The 22,343-nt window shown below is 44.0% G+C and overlaps 1 protein-coding gene across 1 annotated transcript; it reads right to left on the bottom strand.

Moving 5' to 3' along the window:
* Positions 1-423: 423 nt before the first annotated feature.
* On the bottom strand, positions 424-22,177 carry LOC8034445 (non-structural maintenance of chromosomes element 3 homolog). The gene is made up of 9 exons (XM_029986651.4): positions 21,980-22,177; positions 21,806-21,886; positions 21,654-21,717; positions 18,593-18,672; positions 15,295-15,392; positions 15,091-15,173; positions 5,851-5,893; positions 4,140-4,317; positions 424-792 (listed from the first exon to the last, which is right to left on the bottom strand). Exons 1-9 carry the CDS (start codon positions 22,037-22,039, stop codon positions 709-711), a joined length of 771 nt encoding a protein of 256 aa, XP_029842511.2. The 5' UTR covers positions 22,040-22,177; the 3' UTR covers positions 424-708.
* Between the last annotated feature and the right edge of the window lie 166 nt (positions 22,178-22,343).

Raw genomic sequence — 22,343 nt, 5'->3', positions numbered from 1 at the left:
CTTTAGAACAGTTACTGCTGCAGACGTCATCAAGCACAGCGCATGTAACTATGCTTGCACATGCTCTTTGGTGATTTCGAAAAAAGGTCTATTGCCAGAATCTAGTGCAAACAGTGCAACATGACCTTGTGCTTTTAGTCTGTGTGTAGGTGTTTTTATGTGTTCCATACTTTGACTGCACTCTTGACTAAAGGTGAAATAACATACTACTATACTAACACATATTAGCAAGTGGAAGCTTAGGAGCCTTTAATACACCCTAAGTGTATCCCACTAATCTATACAAATACTAATACATGCCTGCAAATGCTCTGCAGTGCTTGAGTTACTTGGTAAAAAGGTTATTATGTATTAGTTAAGGTCCACATAGAAAAAACAAAAAAATGTTATGCTGGAAGTTATGACAATTGAAAACAGCTCAAGCATTTTCTTTCATTATTTATTTTCGTGGAACATCTGCAACTCGATAAAAGATATCTCTTCATAAACCCTGGTGAAATGTATGCTGAAGTCCCACTGTGGAACAAGCCTCCTTCTTTTGAGGCAAGCAAACATGTGCCAAATATTAACTAAGCATCGCTACACCTCTTTGGAAAAAGACTACCATAGTCTTTTAAGCTCTTGAAGGTATGATAAAAAAAAATTAAGTGCAATGAACTCTGCAAGCGTTATGTACAGCAAACAAGTTATGTGCAGTTGGTGCATGGATTACTGCTGTTCCTGCTGTTGGCAGCGTATGATGTCATTGTACACCGCAGTCCACTGTTCTGGCCGTACCCCGTTGCCCAAGACCTGCAAGCAAAATAATGGTGTTGGTCAAAGCCTGAGACAGCCTGGCATAACCATGGTTAGAAGATTACAAGTCTTTTGGGGAGACACGGGTCTTTGGGGGCAGAAAATCTCTAAAAAACAGTTTTTTGGGAAAATGCCAATTTTGACATCTACCAACTACAGCTATTTTTCTTCTGATCTGCCAAGTTTCTTATTTTGAAGATTAATATTTAAGCTATAACATCGCTTTATAACATCTAGGCAAGCTGAAATCGCACTGAAGTTGATGCTAAAACAACTTTCTCAATACACAAATTTTGGACTGCATATTTGCACAACGGATACCTCGGTGTCTAAGGCAGGCAGATATATAACTTTATTAACATGTAGCTAAATGTGTAAAGGATACAATGTTGAAAGCAGATTTTTCAATGTGGGTGTAGGAAAATTTTTAACCGAGCTATGTTTTATTGCTTGTTAGCGACACGTTGAACTTCAATGTGTTGTAAAGTCACTAATACTGATTTAACCTAAAAGTGCTTCCAACATTTGTTTTCTTCAGAACTTGCAGTATCTGGCTACATGCTAAAATATAAGTTTTAAGACAGTTTTCCCTACTGTTTTTAGAAGGAAAGGTGAGTTAATGATATTATCCTAAAAACTAACCTACTAAATAAAAAAAAAAACAAAAAAAACATATATTTGAAATCAGGACAAAAATCTGAAGAAGCTTATGCTGTTTCATTTGGTTTAGTAAAAAAATAAGGAAGAAAGCTCCAAGACCAGTGTTTCCCTTTAACACCTTTACTTGCATTAGCAAGTGAAAGCGTGTAGCAGTTATGTTGAGAACTTTCAAGAGCAGAAAGATGAAATACGATCCAACTACACTTCGGCAAGAAATGTCGGCAAATGCGTGGAATGGAGTTGCTCAGATAAGCGTGAGGTCTGACTCGTGGCTGACTATACTTCAAAGATAATTGTTGATAGGAAGGGTATAAATGTGTGTTTGTGCTAAATTAGACGCATGCTGAAAGAAGCGGGTTGTCTGGACATTGTTTGCACAATATGGATGTTTTGTGGGACTTGTCAGCACGACAAAGTTTTTGTGAGTGGTAGGCGACCCGTAAAAGTTAGGTCTTTAGGTAAATTAGTCTCTGGCAGGTGTGAGAACGGTCTTTCACACCAAATAAAGAAGCGATTACATTTGATAATGTGTGTGTGTGTGGACATCCAAATCTCCTGAGGCTTTAAAGGCATGGGGTTCCACTATTCTTTGTGATTAACAAATAAAAAACTGACAGTTTCTAAGCATTCACGTGTATTTCTCTTGCTGCAGTGACTTTTGTGGCAATTTTTTTCCAATCTACTCTAGTCAGCGGAGTTCACTCAAAGTTCGTACAGGCTTCGAAGAAAAGGATACGAAGGTTTTCAAGGACTTTAAAGGGCCTGTAAAGATATTTCTGAGGACCCCTTCTAATACTCCATCTAGTAAATTTATAGTATAACAACTTCTAAATGCACTTCGAAAATTCTCTATTGAACGATATCTAGGAAAAGGAGCAATTGCCAAAGAGGTGCTAGTAAAGGGTTCAGCAGAGCTACTGCAGCTTTTCCTTGATTTCCTGGTTGATGTTTAGAAGTTCTTGCATCTTCGTTTTCGCCGCTTTCCTTAGGCTGTTAGACTCGACAATGTAGGTGACATCACTTGCCTCTGCTTTCTCAGTGCTGTAGTGGCACTTTTCGGGCATTGCACACTATGTCCACCATGTTTAGCATAAAACAGATGCAAAACAAGCAAACCAGGAGTGGCTAGCAAACAGTATGCGAGAGAACAAGGCAAGTGAGGAGCAAGATTGCAAATGGGTGAGACTGGATTTGGAACCACTGGGACTGCTATCATTGTGGCCAGGTACTTATTGTGCATTTGCTAAATTTATTCAAATTCCCTTAAGGAACCTTGTTTGGGAGCATTACATATATTGCACGGGAGCATAAAACACTAACATCATAATTGGATACATGTGGTGTTGGAAGACAATGCGGCCATTGCCACTGACAGAAAGTAATCACACAAGTTAGCTTGAGTATATGTAGAAAACAGTCACAAGGGGGGTGAAACATTACAATACATGTCACAACCAGTAAGCAAGAGACAAGCAAGGCGCCACAATGGGAATCACAAAGGCGAGAGCAAAGGGCGTTGTGAAAGGCGGTTGAATCAATCTGGGTTACAATATGTGAGGTGAGGTCGTTCCAGCCTAGAATAGTACGGGGGAAAAAGGAAGAGTTAAAATAGGTTGTGCTGCCTGAGATACGGGAAACGTGACACGGGTGATTTAGCTGCTAAGAGGATTACCTGGGGAAAAGAAGGGGAGAGTTGAAGTGCAGGAAGGTAGTAATAAATCTTGTGATAGAGGCAAAGGCTTGCAGAGGACGCTTAGCAAAGGAAGGTTTGGTTCGTTCTTGAGGGCGGACACACTAACTGACCAATGATATTTCTTTAAAATAAACCTAGCAGCATGATTCTGGACTGCCTTGAGATGGTTTTACAAGAAAATTTGGTGAGGGCTCCCAATGATTGCAGCATATTCCAATTCGGGTCTAATGTATATCTCGTATGCCATTTTCCGCACGAGCGGGGCGGCCGATTTTAGGTTTCGTCTTATGTAGCCGTCTAAATGTGCCACATAAGGAAACTTCCTTAATGAAAAGTTTCTAAATGAAAGTTTAAAATTTATGTTAATAAACATGTAAAAAATAATTATATTTTAATATTGTAAAAAAGTTCCATTATTAAAAAAGAAAAAAAAAAGCGGACTGCCATTGGGAAATTTAAGGGTTTTCAAGCACTGCTAGAAATTCCAGGGCTTTTAAAACCTGGAAAATGACGTTTTAAAATTCAAGGGTTCTCAAGGGCCCATACAAAACCTGTCACAACAAGTTTTGCATGGGAACAAGTTACGCATGGTGGTATTGTTTTTCATCTAGTGGATGAGGAAAACTGCACACAATTGAAACTCTTTTAAGTCATTCTATATTTCTAATTTTGTTGCGGCACCGCTGAACCTTGCTTGTCTGGTTGATGGCAATTAACAAGCATGCGAAGCTATGTTACCTACAAGAGCCAACAAGCAAAAGCAGAGGACAGTGGCGAATGGGCCTCCTTTTGGAGCTTCTCGGAATCGCCGCTAGGCGGTGTCGACTTAGCTGGAGTCACCAATACAACGTCAAGCCAACAGCTGCACACCGTTGCCGACAATCTCTCCTGCAACTTTGCTACAGCGTGACCAACAGCAACTAGCGAAAACAACGTTTGTGCAGAGCTCCTATACAAAGCCATCGTTTTGAAAGGAAACACCTGTTCGCACCTTGCAGACAAATTCGAGGACAGTCAGTTTCGAGGCCTCGTGGATGGCTCGCACGCCCCAGCGAAACTGATGCGTCGGCGGCTCGGTGTTCGTTACCGCTGTGTACTCCAGGTACGCCTGCTTCACTAGATCCGTCGTGATCAACTTCCGCAGGTCGCCAAATGCCGGGTCGTCCGCCCTGAGAATAGAGGGAGAGTCACCGCAAGACGTCAAAAACTTCTTTTTTCTGTCGCGCGTCTCACTCTTGGGAATGTCTAGAGCAGGAGTGGTCAAAGTGCGGCTCTTCGTAAACCTAAGTGTGGCTTGAGGCTCTTTGGTAAGTCTGTGTGCTTAGTTTGGGTAACTAAAAAGACTGCCTTTAAGATACAGTGACATCTTGTCAATGTAGACACCTCTGTTCTTTTGAAAAAAAAAAAAAAAAAATTATAATGTAAGTTTTTGTATTTCATGAGATAAAAATTAAAATATTTACCCAGTTTGTCCCCAAAAATGTTGTCTACTCTATGTCGCCTCACGAGACATGACTAGTTTGTTTTTATGGCTCTCTCTCTGTCTGTACATCTGGCCACCTCTGGTCTAGGGCAACGGTGGTCACAAAGCGCCAGACAAAATGCCCGCATACAAAACCAGGCGAGGGTGAGAGCTATTCTTCTGACAGAGGTCAATGAACCCTAGTAAGAAACAAAATTTGTTTGTTACTAGGTTGCTCACAAACACCTTTTTTTGCACAAACTGTGTGTGTAAGGACTGGTCTTAGACCCCACTCCTGCAATAACAATCTAAAGCTTTGGCTGTGTTTAGCCAATCAATAAAATTCATGTACAAGGTGTTTTGTTCATTTTTTTTCTCTTATTACATTCGTTAGCAGTGACTGAAAAAGTTAGTTAAAAAAAGCAAGAATTACACAACTCTGTTTTCATATGTAAAGGGCATTTGGAAGAGGCCAATACAACCATGGATGCGCCGTGTCTGTGACTGCAATGTCTCGCTTTTCACGGTAATATAAGCAATATAGCTACTGTAAAATATCGGGCAAGCGCCCACTCAAAATTTTGAGATAATAATGAAAAAATGGGGGATGGCCGCTTGTCCGGTCATCAATTCTACATATCAATGTACTGTGCATATTTTCTCAGATCTTACAAATTTGGGTATGGGCGCTTAATGTGGTATGGGCGGGTGTACGGTATTCTACGGTAGGCATAGTATGCAGTCGACACTTCATTGGACTATATCACATAACGGCAAAGCTCTTTCCCACCAGTTGATGAAACCAGTTTATGAAAAAAAAAAATGGCCTTAAAACTTAAAAGTGCACTAAGGTGGATTCCAAAACAATGGCACAAACTCAATCTATGTGCCCCAAGCATCCTAGAAAACTCGAAATTACTATCATGCATGAACACTGTTCTTACTGAAAATGCGACCAAACATTGCAGCACACACCCTTCTTCTGAGATACATCAGAAAAGTGGCGTAACGCCATGCTTGATGGCACTTCTAACATAGAGAAAAGAGGTCACATGATCATAAGTTTGAGTTTTCAAGGATGCTTAGAGTATGTAAATTGAGTTTCCACAATAGGAAGATCTCAAAAATCAACTTTAGCACCCCTTTTGGTCCACTCGTTCCTCACTACCATCAAATTACTACACATTACTCCAAATTACACCCGGCATTCCCAGAATTGGTAACGAGGAGCTGAACTTACTCGGACTGCAGACCGAAGAGTGACAACAAGCTCCAGAGCTTCTCTGAAAAGTAAAGTGAAGGCTTTGTTAAATTAATCTTTACTCATTCATTCGCTACTGATATTTACTAAAAGGCACTAGCTCCCAACCACCAAATAATGGCCCCTTTGCAGCGCTGTGTCAGACTGTCTCCCGAGTCCACGGTGTGTTGCAACACGATATCTGCAGGAGGTCTGCCTCCAGAAAATGGTCATTCTTTCCACCGTGCCCCGGCTGTGCATGCTCATGAGACGCCGAATTGTTATTGAAGGTACAAAGCTCACACTCAACCGCTAATCGTAGTTCTTTAATTAATAATCCTTTCAAGGCTCCATTTTTGACACGTGATGGGATGTGTGACCCGGCTTATTGAACATGCGGATCTACCTTGAAGTACTGTACGAATGACCGTTCGTGCTGAGAAATAAACGGCAAAAAAACAGTAGGCTTGCGATAATTCAGAATCTGATATTTCAAACTTCTGGTTAATTAAAAAAAAATTTGAAATTTCGGTTGTCCCGTTACGTTTTTAATGTATTCATAAGCCGCTTAATTAGAACAGCATTTCCTTGTAATTCATACTTTTTGCTTTCGTGACCCCATTGAGCGTGCTTCTTTCCCAGCACCGGTGCTCGGTGAGAAGGGCACTCGACAAAGCTCGAGCGAGCGCACACGAGCTATAAAATGGGCACCACGCGAAAATTTCCATAGCAACTCGCGCGGATGCTATGACGTGGCGGCATGACATAGGTCCATGTCACAGCATACGCACCAAGTTGCCAATAAAACTGCCGCGCGGTGCCCATTTTCATTATCCGTGTGTCCCCCCCTGCCTAAAAGTCCGCAATACACAACTTCTTGGACCGATAAACAAACCTAATTTTGTTTTGAGTTGTCATGTGCTGTCTAAACAGACCATGATAAACAATATTTTGGAAGGATAAATTATAACTTGTCACACATTTCACAAACATTTCATGTGTGGCATACCTGCTTATGATCAGATGGCCTATGCAGAGTTGTTGTTTACGGTTTTAATGGCGCAAGAGCATCAATGGCCACACTGCGCCAAACAAGGTGGGTCAATAAAAAAAGGTGAGTTGAATTAAACTATGGGGGAATAGTTCTATTGTTTGTTTAAAAATCCAATATTTTCAAGAAAATCAAAAAGACGTTTGTATGAAATCAGTGGCCGCTCACCAAGTACCAAGGCAAGGTGAAATGGAATGCGAATCTTGAAAAGATCAGGGAAAAATAATTTGTGCTGCTGCCGAAGACCAGAACAAAGAAATAAAATACGAAGAACAGTCAAAGGTTCACCGGAGCACTCACAGGATAAAGGTTCTCCACCAGTAAGCAGGTAGCTATGTGTAAGGTACATGTGGCCAATTCTCAGGCGGTAAAGGAGGACCTCGCGGAATCTATTTTTATTGTAAGATGTTTCTCAGGAACCAAGGCCTGGCTTGATGGTCCGAAGCTTATTGTTAACCTCTGAATCCCACTCGGACTGCCACAAACGCAAGACTGCAAGTCTTGTAGGGCATTTTTAAGTCTTGGTGGGGGATGTGGACTTGCGACACCGGAAGATTTTGCGAAGAGTCAGCCACTTTATCTGCAGCCTCGTTGCCAGCAATGCCCACATGGCTAGGAACCCGGCAAAACCTGATGTCGTGACCATCCTGTAGGCCCTGCTGCACCTTAACACGCACAGTTAGGGTCAGCTGATTCTTTGTTGATAACACAAAACACACAGCCCTAACAACACTCTGGGAATCTACGAAGATGATGGCTTCTTGTGTTTTACTCTGAATTATATAGTCAAGGGCCATCATGACCCCATATAGCTCGGCAGTAAAAATACTGGCAAGAGTGTTTAGACGAGCGACTTTGGAAAAATAAAAAGAGTATACAGCCGCACCAACAAACATTGACGACTTTGCGCCATCAGTGTAAAAATGATTATAATCTTTGTATTTTTCCTCCAATGCAAAGAATTCCTGCTGTAAACTTAAAGGTGAGACTCTTTGCTTCCAGAATTTTTTGAAACACCTGTCACAAAAAATGGGTTTGACATTCCATGGGGCAGTATGGTATGAACTATTCAAGAGGTTAAAATCATGAGTCAGATTGAGGGAGGTGCAAAGACTCTCGACACAAAGACTCAAAGGCCGCACAACAGTTAGCTTATGGTTAAAGAGGCGAGAAAACCTAGGGTTTTGAATACAACTATAAGTGGGGGAGCTGGAGTCCGACAAAATTTTGCAAGCATAGGTGAGGCTAAGCAGCTGTCGCCTTTTTTCAAGCGACATTTCATGACAGTCAACATGCAAGCTAAGCACAGGGGAGGTACGAAAAGCACCAGATGCCAAACGTAGCCCAAGGTGATGTACTGGATCGAGCATTTTTAAGGCAGACGGTCTCGCAGAGGCGTAAACAATTGAGCCATAATCAAGGCGGAATCGAATGAGAGAAGAATACAGACGAAGGAGACATTTCTTATCCGATCCCCACGACTTGTGCGAAAGAACTTTGAGTATGTTCGATGCCTGCAGAGTTTTTTGCTTGAGCTGGTTTGAGATGCGAAACAAAAGTAAGTTTACGGTCGAAAATAGCTCCTAGAAATTTGTGCTCCATTTGACAGCAATGTTGTTCCCATCTAAAAGAGTAGGATCTAAATAGAGCCCACGCCTTAAAGAAAAAGGAACACAAACAGTTTTCTCCGGAGAGAACCTAAAACCATTCTCATCAGCCCATGTAGTCATTTTATTTACGTCCAGTTGTAGCTGCCGCTCACAGCTAGACATATTACATGACGCTACAGATATCTGAATGTCGACATTAACTGAGGGGGGAATGACATTACTAAGAGAGTTAATTTTTAATAGAAAGAGTGTGACGCTTATGACTCCATTCTGAGGAACGCCACGCTCTTTAACGAACCATACTGATAAAGTTGTTCCCAACCGAACTCGAAGTGCGCTCAGACAAAAAGTTCTTTATGCACTGAAGCATTCTACCATGTATTCCGTACAGAGAAGGGTTGCGCAAGATGCCATACCTCCAAGCGGTATCATAGGCCTTGTCCAGATCAAAGCAAACAGATACACAATGCTGCCTGTTGACGAATGCCTCACGCACAAAGGTCTCCAGCCGCACTAACTGGTCTGTTGTAGAGCGTTCAGGCCGACAGCCACACTGATTGATATCCAAGATATTATGCTGCTCGAGGAAATAAATAAGACACCTGTTAAGTAATCTTTCAAAGGTTTTTTCCAGACAACTTGACAATGCTATTGGTCTGTAACTTGAAAGGAGAGAAGGGTCCTCTCCAGGTTTTAACAGCGGTATAACTTCAGCCCGCTTCCATTCGACAGGGAAGTAGGCATCACTCCACAGGCCATTGAAGTAAGTGAGAAGAGCACTGAGTGACTCTCTAGATAAGTGTCGGATCAGGTCGTAGTGAATTCCATTAGGACCGGGGTCCGAATTCTTGCAGGAGTTCAGAGCCACTTTGAGCTCAACCATTGTAAATGGCTGATTGTAAGGTGCAGACACTCCCTCCTGTGAAGCAGAGCCTTGTCTTTTCCATGCTTGCCCTACGCTTCAGGAATGCTGGAGAGTAATGTGCGGAGCTTGAAACAGCAGCGAAGTGTGTGCCCAACACGTTAGCCTGGTCTAGCAATGAGGCTCCAGAAGAAGGAAAAAGGGGGATTGTAAAACAGCGGTATTTCCCCTCGACCTTGTGAATCGGTCCCACAGTTCCTTTGCTGGAACATAGCTGCTGATGGAGGACAAGTAACCTCTCCAAGACCTTCCTTTAGCCTGCTTCCGAGTCCAGTGGGCACAAGCTCTGCGTCTCTTGAATTAAATCAAGTTCACAGATGTTGGGTATATACGAAAGACACCCCAAGCCTTATCTTGGTTCTTTTTTGTGGTGGAACAATCCTCATTCCACCACGGCTTACATTTGTTGGGGATGTTCGAAAAAGTTTGAGGGATGGACCAAAGAGCAGCACCAATTATATGCTCTGTGATGTAGGCTGTGGCTTCGTCATCAGTTAAAGAAAACATAGACGGAACAAGCTCGGATGTTTGGCTAAAAAGAGCCCAGTCTGCTTTTTCTAGCTTCCAACGCGGAGTCCGTTTCATAAGACTGGGAATAGATGTTACGCTCTCCAGAGTAACTGGAAAAAAGGTTGCTGCCGAAAAGATTCTTTAAAACGCTCAATGTGAAACAAGACACCAAGGATGGAGATGAGATGGAAAGATCAATGGATGTAAATGAGTTGTGAGCTGCGCTAAAAAAGGTAGGTTCTCTGCTGTTCAGAAGACAGAGACTAGATGACAGTAAAAACCGTTCAATGACTCCAACACGCGAGTCCCGGCGTGTGCCACCCCACAAGGGATGGTGGGCATTAAAATCTCCTAAAAATAAAAAGGGGTGAGGGAGTTGAGTAACTAAATCATGAAGATCATGAATATGCAGTGGAACATTTGGTGGAATATAGATGGAAACAATGGTGATAAAGCAGTCTAAGAGGAGACATACAGCTACAGCCTCAAGGGCTGTAGAAAGAGGAATTTGAGAACAAGCAACTCCACTTCGGACGATCTGCTACTCCACCATATGAGTTTGATGTAGAACGATCCTTTCTAAAAACTTGGTGACGACGTAAAACAGACACATGATGATCATCGAGGTGTGTCTCTTGTAAAGAGAGAGCTATAGGACGGAGGTCGTCCATAAAAAAAGTTAACATCGTCAATATTCCGTAAAAGGCCGAGGCAATTCCACTGCATAAAAGTAAATTTAGCCATTATTCTAAAACAAAGTTAAAAGATTAGTAAATCAGTAAAAGTAGTAAGGTACGAGTAAAAGCAAAAACCTCAACACTGCCGTGCAGGGCAAAAAGAATGTACCAGATCACTTAGGAGGGAAGGGATTACAGTTTTTTTTTGTTTTTGTGTTTAGTTTTAGAAGTCTGCCGCTCCATGTTGTCTTGCCCAGACGCATGAGTGGAGACCCCTGTACCCTCATCGATAAGCTCTGCTTCCTGAGGCAAGGCCTTTGCTGCAGGTTTGGGCAGGCTCGGAGAATGGGGTGCCATGCCCCGTCCATGACCAGACCCCGCCAAAGGGGCGGAGGAGGTGCTGGGCGGGGCGTCGCCTAAGTTCACCCGTTCCTGCCCCTTAGGTACTGCAGGAGCGGCACGAGAGCCGTGCCGCTCCTTCGATAATGCTCTCTCCAGGGATTGTGGGCGAGAGTGTCGACCCTTCACCCTGGAAGGAGATTGCGGAGGAGGGACGGTTGCGGCAGCCACCAGCCCATCCTGGGTTTGGGAAACAGTCTGGGAAGACACAGGCTGTTGCCCTGTTGGAGCGCGAGGCTCCGCACTCTGGCTTGGAGGATCCGTAGACTGCCCAGCCGAGATTACATGCCCCGGAAGCTGAATCTTCAGCTAGGGCGTGGGGGACTGCCGTAGCTTCCCGTTATCCAGAAAAGACGATTGGGTCACAACTGCTACCATCAGTGGTGCAGGTCCCCGCTGCACCACCTGCGAATAGCTGCCCTTGCGCAAGAATGCGAAGTGACTGCATGCCTCTGGGTAGCAGAGATTTTCTTTCACTTTGAAAGTAAGTACTTCCTTTTTTTCTTTCCACATTCTGCAGGATCGAGAGTATGCAGGGTAGGGATCACCACAGTTTGCACAGTCTGGGTCGTTGGTGCAGGACTCTGCGGGGTGGTCAAATTTGGTACATTTTGCACATGTAGCTTTTCCATGGGAATGCTGGGAGCCATGGCCAAACCTCTGGCATTTGAAACATCTTCGAGGATTAGGCACATAGGGCCTAACCCTCCAGTGAAGATAGTCAACCCTAACAGCATTGGGGAGCGTGGTGGAATCAAAAGTTAGAAATATGTGTTTTGTTTTTTGCTCTTGACCATCCCGACGCAGGGAGATGCGCCTTGCAGCTACAGCTCCTTGATCAGAGAGCGCTTCAAGTATATCAGTGTCGGAATTCTCGATCAGGTCATCCTCAGAGATAACGCCCTGAATCGTAATGAGTGTATGATGGGGTGAAACGCTCACTTTGTGATCAGACACAGAGTTCAATGCAAGGAGTGCTGTACTCTGCTGTCTGGATTCGACTTCCACAAGGTCATCTGAGGGCATCTTTTTGGCTTTAAAATTCTTACCAACTGCACTTTCTAGCACTTTTGCAACAAGCAAGGGGGACATCTTGGAGAGTAGAGTGTCATTTTCGGAGTGCATAACCAAAAATTTGGAGAACGCAGGAGAAGGTGGGGTCGTGTCTTTTCTAGGAACCTTGGTGCGGACCCTTTTCAGGGCCCAATCAGAGAGAGGTTTAGCTTGAGAGCCCATAAAGATCGGAGAAAGATTCAGTGCCCAGGTGCACCGCCCACCATGGAGCCCAACAAGGGGGCAGGTAATGTGCCATAGCAAGATGGGCTTGGCTGACACAATTACTCTACCAGTGCTGCCCGGGCACTATACCCTAGTGTGGTTGCAGGGACAGGACCTGTTTCCACCCAAGTTTGGCCCTTGCCGCCTAAGAATGTGAAAAAGGAAGGAAGAGAGTGTAGAAGAAAAGAGAAAGAGGTGGAAGGAAAAGTGAAAGAAGGAAGAAGAGGGTAGAAGAGGCGATAGACTGAATCATCTTGGTCGGGCCAAGCCAGGACACCCGTCTACGAGAAGCGGGGTCCAAGCAGTGTATTGCCTCGCCCGGGGGGCCCCGAAGGGTTTAAACATATTCCGGGCTCAGCTCAACCACCAGAATCCCCTTTTCCCTGGACACGGGTTAAGCCACGCACAGCCAGACGTGGGTGGGCGAACCCACATGGCTTGAAGTTCGTAGTGACGCCACTCACCAAGCACCTACCCCTAGGTACCCCTTGCGTGCGGGTATGGTGGCCCACTTGGCTGGGCTCCGTAGTGACGCTACTCACCAAGCACCTAGCACACAAGGTGCACGTGCCCCCTGCAGGGGCCTATGTAGAGGAAATAATCAAATATCTGCCTTGCATGTGTAGTCATTCATCAGGCAAATCATAATTTTACCTCGCATCATATTTAGATGAATTTCTGATAATTCAAACAAGATTCATGGCTTCCTGGCGTTCAAAATAATGAGAGTCCTCCGGGACATAACAGCGAAAGATGACAATGAAACGAGCAATCAACACGTAGATGCCCACTGCAAATTCACACGACATCAGAACCAATACCAAATACTGTAGGCGAAATAAACTCACGGTGCACTGTGCTGTTTCTCGACTTTAAAAATGTCGCCCCGAGTGGTTTTATTGATCGACAGGACTATTGATCCACACGTCTAAGAACCGATCACAGCTGCAGCGTGCGACTTGTGCAGTAGTAGCTAATTACATCGCAAACACGGCTAGTTCACGTGGAAACCGCCTTCCTGAAATTGACGTCTTTGATTCACGCGGATGCACTGCCACCGTCGCCTAGGTGGCCCGAGCTACCACCCGATACGGTGGTGCAAACATACAGGTGCACATACTGATTTGTGTGTCCACCGTCAACTTTCTTTTTTCTACTTTCTAAATTACATATTTCCTAGCCAAGTGCAAATAGTGGATTTTGAGTTCAAAGCAAATTAGAAGCGAACAGTAGTTTTGGTCGAATATTTTTTAATCAAATATCGAATAGTTTCTTGAAGTTCTTCACTACTGTTGCATAATGCCTAAACGAAAACCCAGCTAAACTAGTCAAGGTTGTTCCCAAGCTTCCACTTGTCCATTTAGAAGCTAATTATAATGCAACTATATTTATGAATTACTACCTCAGAAACTTTGATGCCATGGGATGGCAAGTAAACGATGGACTTCATATAAAGTTAAGCCAATGGAGATGGCCAGTTTTACCTAGCGAGTGGATATACAAATCTTGCTATATGCAAATATTATTTCTTTAACCCCAAATTAAAAAAAAAAGAAAAAAGATCACGAATGTGAATGCAGGTTGCCAGGGCATTTCTGCCTAACATGTACGCTTGCTGCCTAATAGCCACAGTTTAATTTAGAAAATTTTACAACAATGTAGACATGAACATTTCCCAAGTTTCCGTTCATTTTTAAATACACTAGGCGCGCGCGTGCACCATCCCGCTTTGAAAGTGTGCTTTCCTCCCAAGCACGCAATTGCAATATCCATACTTCTCCAAGTGTTGATTGCGGTGGGTTACACCGTCAAGTGCGCTTCTTGTCAAGTGCGCTTCTTGTCAAGCACCGGCGTAATGCGGAGAAGCAACACCCGCAGAGCTCACTTTTGCGGGTGTTGCTTTTCTGCGGTGCATTCGTGCTCGGTAAGAAGCGCACTCAGCGGGGTAACCCGCCGCAATACACACTTCGAAAAATATGAATATCGCAGCACATTGGGGGGGGGGGGGGGGGGTACGTATATACAGCCTAGAACTTGGTCTGCCCCAGCGGGCGACGAGTCTCCCAGCCATAGATGAAAGATTTAGCCAGTGCAGCACATTCTTGAAGCGAATGGCAAACATTGTACAATTCGAAACTAAGAGTTAAATATTTGCGCAACACTAGTATTTCCTCACTTAACTCGTTTCTCACCACCACCACACAGCATCAATCACCTGCGATTGTCGATCGACGGGAACGGAGGCCCATTTTAGATCTCCCGCAGAGCTCCAGCGATCGCCACGCCACCTCGTAGGTATTTTGAAGACTGCAGTTTTCGTTTTCTGCATTCCTTTCTCTTTTTGCATGGCAGCAATTTTTAACCAGAGTGTGAAACCGACGGCACGTGGGCATGTCGTCGTTTGTGTTGACCGTGGCCACTTCCCCGTGTTCGGTACGCGGATCCAAGCATGGCAGATCTCGTGAATCCCCCGCGAATTTTCCAGACTCGAATAGCAGCGGTGGTTTTGATGATGAAGCAGAGTGTCGATACTTCGGTTCTAATGACCCGTGCTTCACCATCGTGCTCGTCATCTGTGCGCATTAGCCATCCCCGGCTATACCGATCGCATAGCCTGGTATAGCCACGATTCTGCGCTTCCCTCTGTACGCGATCGATTTAGCCAGCGACGGCAAATGCACGAAGACGACAAGCACAGTGACGGCAAACTTTAGCCACCTCTTGACTGACTCCGTCGGATCTCAACATTGGCTGAGGCCGGGCTTAATGCGGAACAAGGTACAGGTAACTCACCTTCGGTGACTGTCCCGTTATTCATAAGAATCAGGGCCAGCAGCAACGTGATGAGACCAAGCCTGGCGTTGTCGGCGTCATTTCTGATTGGTTTTGAGCGTAAAATTGCAAAATTTGTAATTAGAAGGAACTTGAAATTCCCAAATAAATTCTCGAGGCGTCGTGCTACGCAGCAAAATAAATCTGAGCGAAAAGGAAACGCACCGGTTTAGAAAATCCCTAGCCTCAGACAGATTCAGCTGGCTCACGAGTATGTAGGACCCCAGCCGGTCGTTCAGGTCAATCAGCTGATATCCAAACACCTGCAAAAAAACAAAAAAAAACAACAACACAATTACTTCTCAGAAAGTCAAATTTGGGGGTTTTACATGACAAACCAACGGCGGGCATCTGGCATGCCCCAGCGGAGGACCGAGGGTTAATTTCGACCACCTGGGGATCTTTTGACGTGCAACCGAAAGCTCGGTTACCACGGCGTCTTCTCTGCAATAAGCCTCCGTCAGATTGCGGGCACCTCGGCCGGGATTCGAACCCGCCACGTGGGGATCCGTAGGCCGACGCTCTCGCCTCGGAGCCACCGAGGTGGCTAACACAATTACTTGTAACAAAAATGTAAAAAAAAGAAAGAAATCATTTTCTTGCATTATCGTGGAAAAGGTTGCAGGTGCCGCAGAGTTAATGAGGTGCCGCCTCGCGGCACCTCATTAACTCTGCGCATGAAAGGGGTCCTGACGTGGCACCAAATTATGTTGCAGGAGTTGGTGTGTCATGTCATCAAACATTGCGACCCTAACAAGGCTTTTGTCGCAGCGTCCCAAGTTGTGGCTGGAAGAGTTTCCGTCGAGCTTCAAGCGAGACGTGGTTGAACAGTCGTCTGCCATACCTACCTCTGCTGCCGTGCCAGTGCCAGGATTGAGGCAGGCAACAAAGGGACACTTTGACGACGTCATCGGGTAGAAATTGAGAGACCACCTTTGAGGTGGCGGTCTTAGAGTAACCTTGTATATATGCAAACGTGCGTCCGATATTAGAATACGCCTGCACCGCCAGGGACCTTCATACAAAGTCAAGTGTAGATGAGCCTGAATTCATACAGAAACGAGCAGCGTGGTTTGTGTCAGGAAACTGTGATTTCTCTTAAAGCTCTCCCGCTATTTGTGCTAAGGGTGGTCCTTACTTGCAGACGGGCAGAAGTACCTTAGACCGGCCTTGTTTTAAAACATGCTTAACGGCAGAAACGGCATCGTTAAAATACAATTCATGAAAGAACCAATTCAGATCATAATCTTAAAGTTTGTGAATATGTGCCCAGAATAAACATATTGAAGTCGACTTTTTATTTTCCCCCAACAGTGTATGAGCGGAATAACCTCCTAGATGAATTTGTATCCTCTCCTCCTCCTTTGGTTTTTGCAGCACTGCAAGTTACTGCATTGCTAGATGGACCTCTGCTAATATTTTAGTACTTATATTTTGTTTGTTTTCTTACATTGCAAAGTTCCTGTGATGTTGTCATTTTCATTTCAATTTTAGTGTCATCGTATATCCTACCTCATCATGGAATTTTTTTACCTGTCATATGTGCCTTGTATTTTGATATTGAAATTTTGGTATTGCCTGCCCCCCTACAAAACCGCCTTGGTAAGGGCGACGTCGGTACAGCAGTAAATTTATTTTTCGGACGCCAAAAATTTGGATGTGCCTGATTATTAGGGCACTGACGCAGGACCGTCAGTGATCTGGGAGTTGTCGTTCAGACTTATGTTTTCTGACTGCTCAATTATTTTGACTACTTTTTGACCTCCGACCAAGTCCCGAAAATTGGTTGGCTGCTGTAATTGTATAAATGAATAAAATAAACACAGCAGTCGAAGACGCACTCCAGACACCACCACGAGACTGATGTGAAGTGTCCTGAGCTTTCCTTTTATCGTAATCTCAATATACCAGAAGATTTTAAAATGAAGTCACGTTAATCAACAGTTCACTGCAAAGTATTCTTGAAATTTTTCTAGTTTATCAGATGACACGAAACCTTCAATTGTAAAGTCGCTCTAACAATTTGTGTGTCTTTCAGGACATCCGAGCCTGGCGCATGTTTTGAAACCTCGCGAGAGTCACAAACAAATTTCAATATTTATTTCGTACACGTTTCTTGAAATCCCACGGAAGTTGTGAAGGGCTTTAAAAAATATGGTAGCTGGAACGTGTGAAGTCACACAAAAGCTCTGGCACACGTAAGGCTCTGCTGAACTTCTTAACAATCTACGAAACTGTGACTTTGGACGGATGATGTCGTGTGAAGGTCTTGCATGTGAACCAGAACACGTGAATGAGGTACAGTCGAGACCAGTTTGAACAAAGTCGGTTATAACAAAATAGCGGCTACAGCGAAGGGATCACGATTTCCCCTTCCCTTTTGCACTTCGTTAACCAAAGTCGGTTATAACGAAAAAGCGGACATAGCGAAGTGATTTCCGATTCCCGTTGACTTCATTATAACTGGTCTCGACAGTACTGTGAAACTTCTGAACAGTATATAAAATTCTAAAACTTTGCAAAAATAATATAGGGCCTCTCTTTTTTGGGGTAATACCCATTCCCAATATTTATGCCCTGAACAAGTTTCATAAAAAATGGGTAAAACCCAATTTTTCCCCGAATCAGGGAATTCAATTTCACTATTTCGCTAATTACTCTGCTCTGAAACTAATTTCTAGGAAACAAAGAGTTGGTAGGAGCACATGCGCTAGCTCCATGCCTCGTAAACAAACCTAGATTCTGCTGGCTTTAGTGAACAGCAGTGAAATAGATCAAGCCCCAAAATTTCGCTTCTAAGTCTATTGCAACACATACTTTGCCCTTCTCTTTTTGTTTCAACCAATGCAAAAGAACAGAAGGAAGGGGGGTGAAAGACTACTTTCAAAACTTTGTTTTGAATGGAACAGCAGATATTTTGTTTTTGTCAAGCTGAAGTGACAGAGCTGTGCATTGCAAATGTAAGTAAGCTGTGATGCTGACAGAATGTTCCATCAATCCACATATGTCCAAAGACCACACAGGTATATGAAGAACAGAGAGATGCTGCACTAGGAAAAGGTTATGTGAGCAATAGCTGAACTTATGCAAAATGTAAAAATTTATTTGAGCTCTTATACCATCCTTCAATTTTTTCTTGTGCACCTTATTAAAAGATTCTATGTATTAAAACCAACCAATGCTCCTTATTGTTAATTATACTTGTACATTTTTAAATATAAATTGAAAACCATAAATCTCGGAATAATTTATTGAACAATTCTATTTCTCCCCAATTACCAGCCAAGATCAAAGCGCCCGATGTTCGCCCCCGATTTGTAAAAAATATAAAACCCGGAAATAAAGAATTCTATGTATATGATGTCGTGTGAAAGTTGTGCAGGCATGATGCCTATTTTTGGACAGGTCATTAAATCCAAGAAAATCTTCCACATGGCTTTTTAAAAATGTAATGCTTACTTACCTCGCTCAGCTTATGCTTTGCTTCTTTGAGCACTTCCTTTATAGACTTGGAGTGGTCTTTGAGTACAAACTTCTGTATATCTGTCAGACAAAAAAACAAAACAAAACAAAAAACAATTCATTATGCAATTTTTTAAAATTTACACTTTACAGCAAATGGTTAATTAAAACGTGTCTAAAGGTACGTTGGAAGTAGGCACGGTTTGCCAATGCACATGTCGGCAAATTGATGACTTGGTCTGAAGTCGTGGAGGGTGTCGCAATGATGATTTCAATGGTGTCTGGGGCGAAACCTGTACACTCTCAATGTACGTGGGCTTCAGTCGATCAACAGACACCATGTCGTGTCCGTTTCCTAGGTCTAAAAGGAAAGCCTTGGGGCCCGTTGAATGACGGGAAACGGTCCGTCATAAGGGGCCTGCAGAGGTGTCCGCATTGCGTCTCTGTGAACAAAAACGTGTGTACACGAGTCTTTGCTCATGAAAACTTTTCTGTTAAGCGGCTGTCGTGTAGGTGGCGGACACAAAGCTTTCATCGTCGTCTTGAGTCTTGATACATAGTTCTGCATATCTGGCACCGCATCTTCCTCGAGAGTATGAAAAAACTCGCCTGGCAGCCTTAGGGTCGTACCATAAACAAGTTCAGCCGGTGTGGAGGAGAGGTATGCCTTGTAGACCGTACGAAGACCCACTAGAACGAGTGGGAGTGCTTCTGACCAGTTTGTTGGATTTTTGCAGGCCTTCAGCGATGTCTTCAGTTGCCGATGAAACCGTTCCATTAGACTGTTTGAGGCTGGGTGATAAAACGTGGTGCGGATTCGCGTTGCTCCTAAAATCCGTAGGGGTTGTGCAAAAAGGCGGGACTCAAACTGTCGGCCTCTGTCAGTTGTGATTTTGTCTGGTACGCCGAAGCGTGAGACCCATGTTGTCATGAAGGCTTGGGCGACCTCTTCACCTGTGAGCAATTGTTGCAGGCGTCGCTGTTCTGACGCGGTGGTTTTCCGGATCAACTCTCGCTTGAGGTGTTCATAGGGCTCTTGGTCTGGTGGAGAAATGACGATATCTCTCACTTCCACTGCCTCTGCAGATGACAAGGACGTGACGACCTCACGAAATTTTGTCATTTGTGCGGTAATGTTTCTACGGGCAAATTCCTGCTCTATTTGCGCGAACCACAATTCCGGGTCCGCAGGCCAGAATGTGGGTAGTCGGCGGCTGACAGTGCCGAGTTGGTGGACCAATTGTTCGGTGGTCGGCTGTTCATCTCCGGCGTTAGCGTCAGCTATGTCGGGCTACTGTGGGAAGAACTGTGAGGGGAAAAACGACGATGACTTGCCGTTGTGTAGTCCTGTCAGGTGTGGATTTCAGTTTGCTGAGGTCACGATCATGTCCGGGTTACCATATGAAGGGTGTTCATCTGCCCTTCATATATTTACTTATATGTACATTCCATCTCGGTCGGCAGTTCGCGATGGTGTCCTCGGTCTCGAGCTCTCTATCTCAAGCCCCTGGTTCTTCTTCTCCTTCTTGCTGGCCCTACAGGTACACTGAATGCAGCCAGTCAATTTTCTTAAAGGGTAGTATGATTTTCGTTTCCCGACGTTTATAACTCATGAAACCCATGTTCGTTTTCCTCCTAAAACACAGATAATTGGAAAAAAAAAAAAAAAAAAAATGAAGGAATAACCAGCAGCATTCACTTCCTCAACTCAAAGTCAGAACAAACGGCCATGTGATCTGGAGCCGATTATATGCCGCCAATGTTGAACATAGCCACGCGCTCGGGTTGGCAAAGCACAGGACACACGCTGAGTTTGAGACGTCGTTAAGGTTTGGCTATTCTCGTCATTAAAGCGATTGGGCACAAGCCACTATCCGAATGCTTGTCGGGCTATTGATTATCGTGAGCCCAAATCAGTGCTCACGCAATGCTGGGGTCCAATCTCCGAGCCGCACTCAAACATCATCACTCGGGGACACTGCAACCTCAAAATTACGTCATCAAGTTTTGAGAAGGATAATGAAAAGAAAACGCTCCATTTTATTCTTGAAATTACATCGCAACAAAGAGGTTTATTGGTCAATGGCATGGTGTGCGAGTATACACCTCTTCCACAAGGGCGCAGCCACCTTGAATGTCGTCACTTCTGGTATGCGATAAAAGATGGAAGGTGTTTTTTAAGAAAAATGTGTGATTGTCACACATTCTTGTTTTGTCTCACCTATATTTTCTTGCATATTCCACGTTGAAATGTTTTATTTTTTTTCATCCCGCATACCAGATACACAACCCACGTGACTGAAAATGACAGGAAACAAAAAACGTCTATACTCGAGTCCCACTAGTACCCGTAAGCTCGTGTAAGGTGAAAAACATCCCAACTGAATATCTTTGCAACACCCTTTCAAGGGTATGCGGACATACTTGACCGATTTTTTAGAAGGTACGTCGGACAGGTACAACTTTTAGCCGCGCTAGCCATTTGCATCCATCCATCAGCTACGTTTGCAAGTAGATTTAGAATACCATAAATATGGTAAAGGCACGGCAAAAACAGCAGTGCAGCACAGAAAATCGTAGGCTCTGGTATCACAATGTGGAGCGCAAGTTTGTTTGCTTTTTTTTTTTTTTTGCAGGGGTTGTGGTGATGTTAGAACGCCGAGCTCTGATTGAAGGATAGAGGATAGGCGTCAAAGCAGCTTTATTTGAGGTCTACCCACTATCCTTCAACCAGAGCCAAACAGAACTCGACATTCTGACATCGCCACAACCCTGCAAAAGAAGCAGACGAACTTGCGCTACTCATACGTTCCTTTAATCCGACGTCGGGCGCCTCCGTGTTCTTGTAAAATAGAGTGATCTGGGGAGGCCACAGGAGCCCTGGGATCCGATGTCTGCCTTTATGCCCCGCCGTTTTGTGGCGGCAGAAACGCATGCGAATATGGCAGATATTTTCCTCTTCACTTAATATACTGAGCTCTATGCCGCACACTTCCAGCATCCAGTATCGTCCGGGTACGTCCGACGTACCTTTAGACTCAGCGTAATTAAAAATGCCTTACCTTTCCTTTTGATTGGCGTCTTGTGCTGGTCAGCAACCAGAATGTAATAAACAGTATTGTTCACCTAAACATAAAAAAAAAAAGTCAAATAACGAAACAAAACCTGCGTGCACGTTTACATAGAAGGGTACAGCAGGCTATTTAGTATTTACCAGGTTCGTGAATTCGTCGTTACCCGTTCCCACGGCACTTGATCTTTGGGAAGTAGTGGCCACATTCGACGACGAAGCACTCTAGAACAGTCACGGGCAAACAGAGAACTGTTTTCTGACTTCTTTTACAACGGCGAGCGGTTGTTTTGTTTCGTGGGTAATAGACAGACTTACGGGCCTTGCAGTACTGCGAGACGCAGCTTGTGACACTTGCGACTGCTTGATCCGTCTCATGGTTATAGTCCGGTGGGAGGAGCAAAGGTACTGATAAAGAGTTTCAAAAGTACTGAAATTTTGATAACTCCGAAGACCGGACGACCACACTAAAACCCCGCGAAACCCGCGATCGAGAAATCATTGGATTGGCTCGGATAAGCTTAAAAACATGAATGTTTAATGTTGAGCAAAACCAACAATCAACATATGTTTGATTTATTGTTTCATCAACGAAGGATATAGTTCTCATTATATAAATACTATGATTTTAACCCATTATATTAGTTCAGTTAAATTGTATGTAACGTTCAACCAGCTTGAG

The sequence above is a fragment of the Ixodes scapularis genome, unplaced genomic scaffold (assembly GCF_016920785.2).
Source record: "Ixodes scapularis isolate PalLabHiFi unplaced genomic scaffold, ASM1692078v2 PGA_scaffold12__126_contigs__length_90152505, whole genome shotgun sequence".
Taxonomy (NCBI): Eukaryota; Metazoa; Arthropoda; class Arachnida; order Ixodida; family Ixodidae; genus Ixodes; species Ixodes scapularis.
Note: the sequence above shows the minus strand (reverse complement) of the source record. Positions and strands in the feature narration are given on the sequence as shown.